The 12999-nt window shown below is 39.0% G+C and overlaps 1 protein-coding gene across 3 annotated transcripts in view; it reads left to right on the top strand.

Moving 5' to 3' along the window:
* DCAF10 (DDB1 and CUL4 associated factor 10) overlaps nucleotides 1–12999 on the top strand; it is a 62353-nt gene that overhangs the window by 41704 nt on the left and 7650 nt on the right. For 2 of the 3 annotated variants that reach the window (XM_055293643.2, XM_063609019.1), the window contains exon 3: nucleotides 20–217. The exons of the other annotated variant lie outside the window; for it this stretch is intronic. In XM_055293643.2, coding sequence (XP_055149618.1) covers nucleotides 20–217 — 198 coding nt within the window. The remainder of the gene's footprint in view (nucleotides 1–19; nucleotides 218–12999) is intronic. 3 annotated transcript variants of the gene reach the window in all.

Below are 12999 nucleotides of genomic sequence, written 5' to 3'. Positions count from 1 at the left end.
TGTTTTTCTGCTTTTATAGATTTCTTGATAACCGGCTGTTTGCTACCTGCTCTGATGACACTACAATAGCACTATGGGATCTGAGAAAATTGAACACCAAAGTATGCACTTTACATGGTCACACTAGCTGGGTGAAGAACATCGAATATGATACTAATACAAGACTCTTAGTAACATCAGGATTTGATGGAAATGTCATTATTTGGGACACTAACAGGTTTGTGAATAGGAGACCATGTTAGGATTATGAACAAAAACATTTTTTTAAAGATGGTGAACAAATTCAGTGTTCTGTCCTAGCCTCAAGAAGGAAACTGGCTTTAGGAAAAACAACCAAAAAGTGATGATATATTTTGTTAATTGTAGCTAGTCATATATTGCAACTAAAAATTTTGGAGAAAATTATACAGGAAGGAGACCAAGTAGTATAGTTAATGATGAAAACTGGCTTATAAAAAAAGAGTTTCCTGAATTTAAGGAAAAATGTTTTTGTTGTTTCTCCTATGAAACTAAACTGTTTCTCACTTTTTCTTCCCTCAATTCTACATATATTTAGTTTTTAATTTTTGTTCTTTGTTTTCATGCATTAAAAGAGTAGTTCTCATTTGGAATGGTACTGATCTCAAAGGGAATGTTTAGAAATAAAATGTGGGGCAGTTTTGGTTGTCACTATGGGGGAAGAGAGCTATCTACTAGCATGTAGTCGGCAAGGACCAGAGTTTCTAAACATCCTGCAGTGCACAGGTCAGTGTGCACAGTGGACTAGTTGTCCCACCTAAAATGCCAGTTATGCCTCTGTTGTGCAACATTCCAACAAAATGTCTCCTTATAAAGAAATTGATATTTAAAGAGTTGAAGTTTGAAAAACAATTAAAATATGCCTGCTTTGCTAGCTATGGTGAAATGATAATATAGTAAACACACCATGATCATTTCTGTGTGTATTTGTTTTTGTTGTTGTTTTTGAGACAGGGTCTCGCATTGTTACCCAGGCTGTAGTGCAGTGGTGCAGTCACAGCTCACTGCAGACTGGATCTCCCAGGCTTAAGTGACCCTCCTGCCTCAGCCTCCTGAGCAGCTAGGACTATAGGCATGTGCCACCATGCCCACCTAATTTTTTATTTTTTGTAAAGAATGGGTCTTGCTATGCTGCCCAGGCTGGTCTTGAACTCCTGGGCTCAACTGATCCTCCTGCCTCAGCTCCCAAAATACAAGGATTATAGGCATGAGCCACTGTGTGTGGCCATCATTTTTGAAATCTTCTTTTTAGAGGTCACATGTAAAAAGAGGGGGGCTATTCTTAGAGATTTCTAGCTACCCATACTCTGAGTGGAAGACAAAACTACTGGTTATCTTCAGACAAAGACAAGCATACCTACTAAATGAATTTCTTTACTAAAATTTAGAAATAAAATTTGAATAGAAATATAAATGATAACTTCCAAATTAGTAGAGGGTAAAAAACTAATAAAACATGATCAATCCCATAGAAGCAGGGAAGGGAAGGGAAAAAGATAATTATTTAAAAGAACAGGTAAATTAGGAAGCACAAAACTAGTCATATACTGCAACTAAAAATGTTGGAGAAAATTATACAGGAAGGAGACCAAGTCGTATAGTTCATGATGAAAACTGGCTTATAAAATAAATTTCCTTAATTTCAGGAAAAATATTTTTTGTTATTTCACAAAGCATAAAACTAGTAGGCAGATAACCTAAGCTTCAATCCAAATATTAATAATTGTGATAAACATATATTGACTAAACTGTCCAGTTAAAAATAGACAGTGTTAGATTAGATTAAAAATAAAACAGAACTGTATTTTCTTTGTAAGGGACACAGTTAAAACATGCAAACCCAGAAAAGTTGAAAGTAAAAGGATGAGAAAAAACGAACAGAATTATACATCAAAGACAAAACAGTTGTAGCTACATTAATAGCAAACAAAATAAAGTTTAAGGCAAAAAGCATTATTGATAAAAAGGTACTATAACAAAAGATTAATTTCACTAAAATATAAAAGCTTGTATGCACCTAAAAGCATAGCATAAAACTATAAAAAGCAAAAGTGGACAGAATTACAAGAAAGAAGTGAGAAATCTCCATCTCAGTGGAAAATATTAACAGCATTCTCTCATTTACTTATCTAGATAAGATAGACAAAAATGGGACAGACATGGTGGCTCACGCCTATAATCCCAGCACTTTGGGAGGCTGAGGTGGGCAGATCACTTGAGGTCAGGAGACCAGCCTGGCCAACATGGTGAAACTCCATCTCTACTAAAAAATACAAAAATTAGGCCACGTGTGGTGGCTCACACCTGTAATCCCAGCACTTTGGAAGGCTGAAGTGGGTGGATCACCTGAGGTCAGGAGTTCAAAACTAGCCTGGCCAGCATGCAGAAACCCCATCTCTACTAAAAATACAAAAATTAGCCAGGCATGGTGGCTGGCACCTGTAATCCCAGCTACTTGGGAGGCTGAGGCAGGAGAATCACTTGAACCCAGGAGGTAGAGGTTGCAGTGAGCCGAGGTTGTGCCACTGTACTCCAGCCTGGGCCACAGAGTGAGACTCTGTCTCAAAACAATAACAACAACAACAACAAAAATAAATAAAACACAAAAATTAGCAGGGCCTAGTGGCACATGCCTGTAATCCCAGCTACTTGGGAGACTGAGGCAGGAGAATCGCTTGAACCTGGGAGGCGGAGGTTGCAGTGAGCCAGCCTGGGTGACAGAGTGAGATTCTGTCTCAAAAAAGAAAAATAACAACAACAACAAACGAAAATGGATAAGGCTGTGGAAGATTTAAATATTATTAATAAGCTTGATGTATTACACATATTTAGAATTCTGCTACCAACAACTAGTGAAAACATCCTCTGAAGCAAACTTAGAACCAGTACAAAAATTGAGCATGTACTGAACCACAAAGTAGGTTTCAGCTGGTACCAAAGAACTATTATCACACAAACCATTTTCCCTGTTCTTAGTATCATTTAGTTATTAATTAAAAATTCTCATGTTTAGAGACTTATAAACTCACTTTTAAATAATTTATGGATCAAAGAAGAAATCATACTGAAGATAGGTTGAAAATTGATGAACTAAGCATCTTACTCAAAAAACTGGAAAAAGGTAAAAGGATAAACCCAAAGAAAGTAGATGTATGGAAATGATAAGTGTAAAAGCATAAAATTGATGATGTCAAAAATGAAAATATAATAGAGGAATTTTTAAAGACTGCTCTTTGAAAAAAGCTAATTGAATAGGCAATTCTCTGGCAAGATTCATCAAGAGAAAAAAGACATAAATAACTAATATCAGCAATAGAAAAGGAGACAACAATATAGAATAATATGATAGATGAGCTTTATCCCTACATACTTGAAAACTTTGATGAAATAGGCAGTTTACTAAAAAATACACCTTAGCAAAACTGGCCAAGGAAGAAATAGAAAACCTGAAATAGACCTATTACTAGGACTAATATTTAGCCAATATGTACTGGTTCAGCTGAAGTACTGTTAAAAGATTGAACTTCTTCCATACGAATTCGTAAATAGGCACTGCCCTGAGTTACCCTCTGACACCCTCTGACTACCCAGGCCCCTCTTCTAGAGATACCTCCCTCAAAACCTTCCCATAATTCAGTAACAAAAGCCCCCCTTACACAATATGGTGATTCCAGGACCCTGTTCCAGCACAGCCATCTGCATCTATTCTGATGGCAAGTGTTCATGCGGTGCTTGTTATTTAAATATTCTGAACATCAGCTCTGCCACAGCCATTAAAGAAATGGAAAAAATGAATTAAAAACTACCTACAGTACTAATAAAAGAACAGGTCTGTCAGTTTTACAGGTGACTTCTACCAAATATTGCAAATAAGAGAGAACATTCTAATTGTATTAAACTGATCAGATTATTGAAAAAGGGAATTCTTACATCATGTATAAAACTAGTATGACCTTGATACCCGAACTTAACAAAGATAATATTTAAAAAAAAAGAAAGACCAATCTGTAATATGAATGTAAATACAAATATTCTAAATGCAAAGAAATTGAACCCTACATTATAGTAAATATCATGACCAAGTTGGGCTTCCTCAAGGAATGAAAAGATGGTTTATCAATAGAAATTGTATTAATATAATTACCCACATTAACAGATAAAATGGGTAAATCTGTGTGATTGTTTCAAATGAGGAATAAGATTCAACATTTAGTCATAATTAAAAACAAAAGAGAGGAGACATCATAACCAACCTTACAGAAATTAAAAGGATTAATAAGGAGTACTATCAGCAACTTTATGGCAACAAATTAGGCAACATAGATGAACAGATAGACACCTAGGGAGTCACAAATTACTGAAATTGACTTAAGATAAATAGAAAATCTGTTGACTTATAGACCTACAGCAAGTAAAGAAATCGAATTGGTAATTTTTTTTTTTTAAGATGGAGTCATTGCAACCTCTGCTTCCCGGGTTCAAGTGATCCTCCTGCCTCAGCCTCCTAAGTAGCTGGGATTACAGGCATCCGCCACCACCCCCGGCTAATTTTTGTATTTTTAGTAGAGACAGGGTTTCACCATGTTGGTCACGCTGGTCTCAAACTGCTGACCTCAGTGATCTGCCCGCCTCGGCCTCCCAAAGTGCTGGGATTACAGGTGTGAGCCACTGTGACTGGCCTGAATTGGTAATTTAAAAATACTCCCACAGTGAAAAGCCCAGAATCAAATGGCTTTACTGATTAATTCTACCAAATATTTACATAGTAAATAATAACAATCCTTCAAAAACTCTTCCAGCATATAGAGGAGACAGGATATTTTCCAACTCATTCTTTGAGTGTACTATTATCCTGATACTAAAACCAGACAGACACCGTAAGAACAGAAACTACAGGGCTGGGTGTGGTGGCTCATGCCTGTAACCCTAGCATTTTGAGAGGCGAAAGTGGGCGGATCACTTGAGGTCAGGAGTTCAAGGCCAGCCTGGCCAACATGGTGAAACCCCATCTCTACTAAAAATACAAAAATTAGCTGGACGTGGTGGTGCATGCCTGTAATCTCAGCTACTCGGGAGGCTGAGGCAGGAGAATTGCGTGAACCCAGAAGGTGGAAGTTGCAGTGAGCCAAGATTACACCATTGCACTCCAGCCTGAGGGACAAGAGTGAAACTCCATCTCAAAAAAAAAAAAAAAAGAATAGAAACCACAAATACTCCTAAAAAAAAAAAAAAAAAAAGGATGGAAAAATCCTCAACAAAATATTAGAAAATCCAACAATATATATAAACATTTTTATGTCATCACCAAGTGGAATTTATCCTAGGAATACAGGGTTGGTTTAACTCCCAAAATCAGTTAATGTAATACATTATACTAATAAAGGTCAAAACCCGTATGATAATCAAGACAGAAAAGCACTTGACAAAATCTCTTTGTGATAAAACTAGGCATAAAAGGGAATGTACTCAACAACTAAGAATCTTGCTTAACATTGAAAGACTGAATGCATTCCCCCTAAGATTGGAAGGAAGGCTCTCACCACTTTTATTTGAAATTATACTTGAGGTGTAACATTGCACTGGAGGTGCAATCACATAAAAAAAAGAAAAGGCATTCAGATTGGAAAGGAAGAAGTAAACTGTCTTCATATGCAGGAGATATGTTTCTGTATATAGAAAATAGTAAGGAAGCTATCAAGAAATCCACTAGACCTAATAAACAAGTTTAGTAAATTCACAAGATATACAATCAATTGTATTTCTACTTATAAGCAATGAACAATCCAAAAATGAATGAAGAAAATAATTTCATTCCCAATAGCATCAAAAAGGGTAAAATACATAGGAATAAATTTAACAAAAGAGGTATAAGAGCTGTACACTGAAAACTATAAAACATTGCTGAAGGGAATATAAGAAGTTGTAAATAAATGGGGAGATAGTCCATGTTCATGGATTGGAAGACTCCATATTATTAATTAATAACAAGTATTGGCAAGAACGTGGAGAAACTGGAACTCTGATTGCTGAAACCCACATTGCTGGTGGGAATGTAAAATGGAATAACCACTTAAGAAAACAAGTCGGCAGTTTCATAAAATGTTAAACATGGAGTTACCATATGATCCACCAATTCCACTCCTAGATATCTACTCAAGAGAAATGAACATATATGGCCACACAAAGACTTGTACATGAATGTTTATAGTAGCACTCATAATAAGCAAAAATGGAACCAATCCAAATATCCAGCAAGTGGTAAACAGATAAACAAAATGTGGTGTATGTATGCAACAGAATACTATTTAGCAATGAAAACGAACAAATAATTGATACATGCTATGACATGGATGAACCTCAAAAAATTATGCTGGGTGAAAAAAGCCAACTTGCAAAAGACTACTTACTGTACGATTCTATTTATATAAAATATCTAGAATAGGTAAATCTATAGAGACAGAAAGTTGATTAGTGGTTGCCTGGAGCTGAGAGTGGGAACAGAAAATGATTGCTAATGGGCAGGAGGAATCTCTTAAGGTGAAGAAAATGTTCTAAAACTGGATTGTGTTGATTGCACAACTCTGTAAATTTACTAAAAAATTACTTAATTGTGGCCTGGTGTGGTGGCTCACACCTGTAATCCCAGCACTTTGGGAGGCCGAGGGGGGTGGATCACCTGAGGTCAGGAGCTTGAGACCAGCCTGGCCAACATGGTGAAACCCCGTCTCTACTAAAAATCCAAAAATTAGCAGGGCGTGGTGGTGGGCGCCTGTAATTCCAGCTGCACAGGAGGCTGAGGCAGGAGAATTGCTTGAATCTGGGAGGTGGAGGTTCCAGTGAGCCAAGATCGTGCCACTGCTCTCCAGCCTGGGTGACAGAGCAAGACTCTGTCTCAAAAAAAAAAAATACTTAATTTACACCTAAAATGAGTGAGTTTTATGGCATGTAAGTTATACCTCAATGAAACTCCTGAATCATTAATTAACTAGAGATAGAAGGAAATTTATCAAAAGTATATACTAAAAAATTACAGCACATTTTTAAATGGTGAACCTTAAGAAGTTTTCTCCTTAAAATCTGGAAGGAGAGCTTGCTCACTGTTACCACTACTGTTCATCAGTGTCATGGGGTGGGTGAAGCGGGGGAGGGTACTAGTTGGTGCAATAAAAGAAGGAAGAAAACAATTATATATGGATTAGAAAGAAGAAAACAATTATTATTCACAGATGATATATTAGGGGTTGGCAAACTATTTCTGTAAAGGACCAGGTAGTGCATATTTTAGGCTTTGTGTACTACACGGTCTCTGAGCCGTCATAGATGATACATAAATGAATAGATGTGGCTGTGTTCATACAAACTTTCTTTATAGAACCAGGCACAGTGGCTCATGCCTATAATCCCACCACTTTGGGAGGCCAAGGTGGGAGGATTGCGTGAGCCCAGGAGTTTGAGACCAACCTGGGCAACATAGTAAGACCTCATCTCTAAAAAATTTTAAAACATGGCCAGGCACGGTGGCTCATGCCTGTAATCCCAGCACCTCGGGAGGTTGAGGCAGGCAGATCATGAGGTCAGGAGGTCGAGACCAGCCTGACCAATATAGTGAAACCCCATCTCTACTAAAAATACAAAAAAATTAGCCGGGTGTGGCAGGTGCCTGTAATCCCAGCTACTCAGGAGGCTGAGGCAGGAGAATCGCTTGAACCTGGGAGGCGGAGGTTGCAGTGAGCCAAGATCGCACCACTGCATTCCAGCCTGGGCAACAGTGCAAGACTCCGTCTCAACAACAACAACAACAACAACAAAATTTAAAACATTAGCCAAGTGTGGCCATGTGCGCCTGTAGTCCCAGGTACTGAAGAGGGCGAGACAGGAGGACCCCTTGAGCCCAGGAGTTCAAGGTTTCAGTGAGCCATGATCGCACCACTGCACTCTAGCCTGGGCAACAGATTGACACCCTGTCTTTAAAACATAAAATAGATAAAAGTGGGCCAAATTTGGCCCATAGGCCAAAGTTTTCTAATCCCTAAAATTCCTCAGAGAATTATCAGAATTAGTAAGAGTTAACAAAGGTCATTAGATACAAATTATGGAAGACAGTAGGGAGGTTCCTCAAAAACTTAAAAATAGAACCACCATATAAATCCAACAATCCTTCTACTAGGTATATATCCAAAGGAAATTAAATCACGATGTCGAAAAGATATCTGCACTCTCATGTTCATTACAGCACTATTCACAGTAGCCAAGATATGGAGTTAACCTAAATGTCCATCAATGAATGAATGGATTAAAAATGTTGTAATATACACAGCAAAATACTATTCAGCCTTAAGAAAGAAGGAAATTTTGTCATTTGCAACAACACGAATGACCCTGGAGGACATTATATTAAGCAAAATAAGCCAGGCTCAGAAAGACAAATATCACTTACATGTAGAATCTAAAAAAGTCAAAAACTTGGCCAGGCATGATGGCTCACGCTTGTAATCCCAGCACTTTGGGAGGCCGAGGCGGGCGGATCACGAGGTCAGGAGATCGAGACCATGGTGAAACCCCGTCTCTACTAAAAATACAAAAAATTAGCCGGGCGTGGTGGCGGGCGCCTGTAGTCCCAGCTACTCGGAGAGGCTGAGGCAGGAGAATGGCGTGAACCCGGGAGGCGGAGCTTGCAGTGAGCCGAGATTGCGCCACTGGACTCCAGCCTGGGCGACAGAGCGAGACTCCGTCTCAAAAAAAAATAAAAAAAATAAAAAAATAAAAAATAAATAAAAATAAAAATTAAAATAATAATAAAAAAAAAGTCAAAAACTCATAGAAGCAGATAGTAGAATGGTGGTTACCAGGGACTGGGGATAGGTGGGTGGAGTACAGTGGGGGGAAACTTTGGTCAAAAAATACAACATTTCAGTTAGGAGGAATAAAAGTTCAAGAGATTTATAATGTACAACATGATGACCACTGTTAATGACAATTTACTGTTATCATATATAATTGAAATTTGTTAAAAGTAGATTTTAAGTGTTATCATCATAAATGCTAAGTATGTGAGGTTATATATATATATATATATAAATTAGCTTGATTTAGCCATTCCACAATATATACACATCTCAAATATCATGTACACCATTAAAAAAATTTATTTTTTTAGGCCTGGCGCGGTAGCTCACGCCTGCAATCCCAGCACTTTGGGAGGCCAAGGCGGGTGGATCGTTTGAGATCAGGAGTTCAAGACCAGCCTGGCCAACATGGTGAAACGTTGTCTGTACTGAAAATACAAAGATTAGCCAGGTGTGATGCCACACACCTGTAATCCCAGCTACTTGGGAGGCTAAGGCAGGAGAATTGCTTGAACCTGGGAGGAGGAGGCTGCAGTGAACTGAGATTGTGCCATTGCACTCCAGCTTGGGTGACAGGGTGGAATATAGTGGCACAATCATAGTTTACTACCACCTTGTCTTCCTGGGCTCAAGCCAACTACCACCTTGTCCTCCTGGGCTCAAGCCATCCTCCTACCTCAGCCTCTCAAGTACCTGGGACCAGCGGTGTGACACTCTGCCTGGCTACTTTTACATTTTTTCGTAGAAACAGTGTCTCATTATGTTGCCCATGCTGGTCTCTAACTTCTGGCTCAAGTGATCCTCCCACCTCGGCCTCCCAAAGTGCTGGGATTACAGGCATGAGCCACTGCACCTAGCCAATAAGCACATTTTAAAATAAAGGGCATAAACTGCCTGGGCACAGTGGCTCACGCCTGTAATCCCAGCACTTTGGGAGGCCGAGGAGGGTAGATCACTTGAGATCAGGAGTTTGAGACCAGCCTGGCCAACATGGTAAAACCCCATCTTTACTAAAAATATAAACATTAGCTGGGCATGGTGGCAGGCGCTTGTAATCCCAGTTACTTGGGAAGCTGAGGCGGGAGAATCTCTTGAACCTGGGAGGCGGAGGTTGCAGTGAGCCAAGATCACACCACTGCATTGGGTGACAGAGTAAGGCTCTGTCTCAAAAAAAAAAAATATATATATATATATGAAAATAGATATTGAAAAGTTACCCAGAATATGAAAAAGATATTGAAATGAAATGAAGAGATAGAAAATATAAAGAAGCAAGTTATAAGAAAAGGAGAGTCAAACATGAATGTTTCATACATATATTTGGAGCTCTAAAAGAATAGAGAAAATCAGTGAGAGGCAATATTGGAATAATGACTGAGAAACTTTCAGAATATATGAATAATATGAATCTTAAGACTTGGAAAGTCAAACGAATCCCAATAAAGATAAATAAAAAGAGATCCAAATTTACATATACCAGTGAAATTGCAGTACTCTAAAGACAGAGAGATTAACCAGAGGGGGGAAAAAAGATAAATTACGCAAAGTAACAGTCAGACTAATAGCAGACTCACAAATAGTAACAATGGAAGATAGAACTCTGTGGAAAATTATCCTAAATATTCAGAAAGAAACAATGACCTAAAATTATATGCTCAGCTAAACCTTTTTTCAATAAGATGAGTTGAGCTGGGCATAGTGGCTCATACTTATAATCTCAGCACTTTGAGAGGCTGAAGTGGGAGGATCACTTGAAACCAGGAGTTCAAGACTAGCCTGGGCAACACAGCAAGACCCCATCTCTACAGAAAATTTAAAAACTAGCCAGGAGTGGTGGTGCACCCCTGTAGTTCCAGCTACTTGGAAGGCTGAAGTGGGAAGATCCCTTGAGTCTGAGAATTTGAGGTTATAGTGAGCTATGATTATGCCACTGCACCCCAGCCTGGGCAACAGAGGGAGACCCAGTCTCTTAAAAGAGAGTGAAATAAAGATTTTCAGAACAGGCCAGGCATGCTGGCTCACGCCTATAATCTCAGCACTTTGGTAGGCCAAGGCGGTGGATCACCAGAGGTCAGGATTTTGAGACCAGCCTGGCCAACATGGTGAAACCCTGTCTCTACTAAAAATGTGAAAAATTAGCTGGATGTGGTGGCAGGTGCCTGTAATCCCAGCTACTTGGGAGATTTATATTGTACAACATGAAGACCACTGTTAATGACAATTTACTGTTGTTATTATATATAATCAAAATTTGTTAAAAGTAGATTTTAGGGCCGGGCGCAGTGGCTCACGCTTGTAATCCCAGCACTTTGGGAGGCCGAGGCGGGCGGATCACCAGGTCAGGAGATCGAGACCACGGTGAAACCCCGTCTCTACTACAAATACAAAAAAATTAGCTGGGCGTGGTGGCGAGCGCCTGTAGTCCCAGCTACTCGGAGAGGCTGAGGCAGGAGAATGGCGTGAACCCGGGAGGCGGAGCTTGCAGTGAGCCGAGACTGCGCCACTGCACTCCAGCCTGGGCGACAGAGCGAGACTCCGTCTCAAAAAAAAAAAAAAAAAAAAAAAAAAAAAAAGTAGATTTTAAACGTTATCATCATAAATGTTAAGTATGTGAGGTTTTATATATATATATATATATACATATATATATATAAATTAGATTGATTTAGCCATTCCACAATATATACATATTTCAAACATCATGTACACCATTGAAAAATTTTATTTTTTTTAAAGGCTGAGGCAGGAGAATCGCTTTTCGCAGTGAGCCAAGATTGTGCCATTGCACTCTATCTAGCCTGGGCAACAAGAGTGAAACTCCGCCTCAAAAAAAAAAAAAAAAAGATTTTCAGAACAATAAAAAGTGAGAGAATTTACCTCAACAAAGTCTAACTTTAAAAAATTCTGGCCAGGTACGGTGGTTCATGCCTGTAATCCCAGGCATGGGTGTGGTGGCACGTGCCTGTAATCCCAGCTACTTGGGAGGCTGAGGCAGGAGAATCGCTTGAACCCGGGAGGCAGAGGTTGCAGCGAGCTGAGACAGTACCATTGCACTCCAGCCTGGGTGACAAGGGCAAAACTCCATCTCAAAAAAAAAAATTCTGAGGGATATACTTCAGAAAGAAAGGATCAAAAAAGGAATGTTGGAGATGAACGAAGGAATGATGAGCAAAAAGATTGTTAAGCATGTAAATCTCAATATACATTGACTGTAAATTCTATTTTTTTTTTAACAGCTGGAAGTTTTACAACTTTTTCTTCTGGTACTCATTTTCATTATATTTTCTCATAGAATTATATCCTGTTATATGCTCAGGCTGGTGTGCAGTGGCACATTCATAGCTCACTGCACCCTCCACATCCCAGGCTCAAACCATCCTTGCACCTCAGTCTCCAGCTTTTTATTTTTTGTAGAGACAGGGTCTTGCTATGTTGCCCAGGTTGGTCTTCCACTCCTGGGCTCCATCTGTCCTCCCGCCTCAGCCTCCCAAAGTGTTGGGATTACAGGCGTGAGCCACCACCCCCAGCCTACTGATCATTCTTATTGGCATCGAAAATATGCATGTAAACTGACATTAATTTTAAAAATTGTTTTCTGTGACCACAGGGCTATTAGTGTTACATTTCTTCTGGATTTAATGATCATTACAATATTATTAGTCCACAATTGATTAAAACAACATGTATTATTTTAAATAATAATTATTAACATAAAAAGTAAAATTTATTGGAAAGACATCTCACTTTTGAAGTTTCAATTTTTTTTTTTTTTGAATAGAGACAGAGTCTATCTGTCTGTCACCCAGGCTGGAGTACAGTCGTGTGATCATAGCTCACTGCAGCCTCAAACTCCAAGGCTCGCATGATCCTCCCACCTCAGCCTACTGAGTATTGGAACTATGAGTGCACACCACCACACTCAGCTAATTTAATTTTTTAAATTTTTGTAGAGATGGGGTCACCATCTTGCCCAGGATGGTCTTGAACTCCTAGGCTCAAGCAATCCTCCTGCCTTGGTCTCCCAAAGTGCTGGGGTTACAGGCATGAGCCACCATGCCTGGCCTCAGATATTTTTTAATTGTCACATTGTAACTGTACATATTTGTAGGGTACAATTTGATGTCTTGATACATAT

This window comes from Symphalangus syndactylus, chromosome 9, assembly GCF_028878055.3.
Source record: "Symphalangus syndactylus isolate Jambi chromosome 9, NHGRI_mSymSyn1-v2.1_pri, whole genome shotgun sequence".
NCBI lineage: Eukaryota > Metazoa > Chordata > Mammalia > Primates > Hylobatidae > Symphalangus > Symphalangus syndactylus.
Note: the sequence above shows the minus strand (reverse complement) of the source record. Positions and strands in the feature narration are given on the sequence as shown.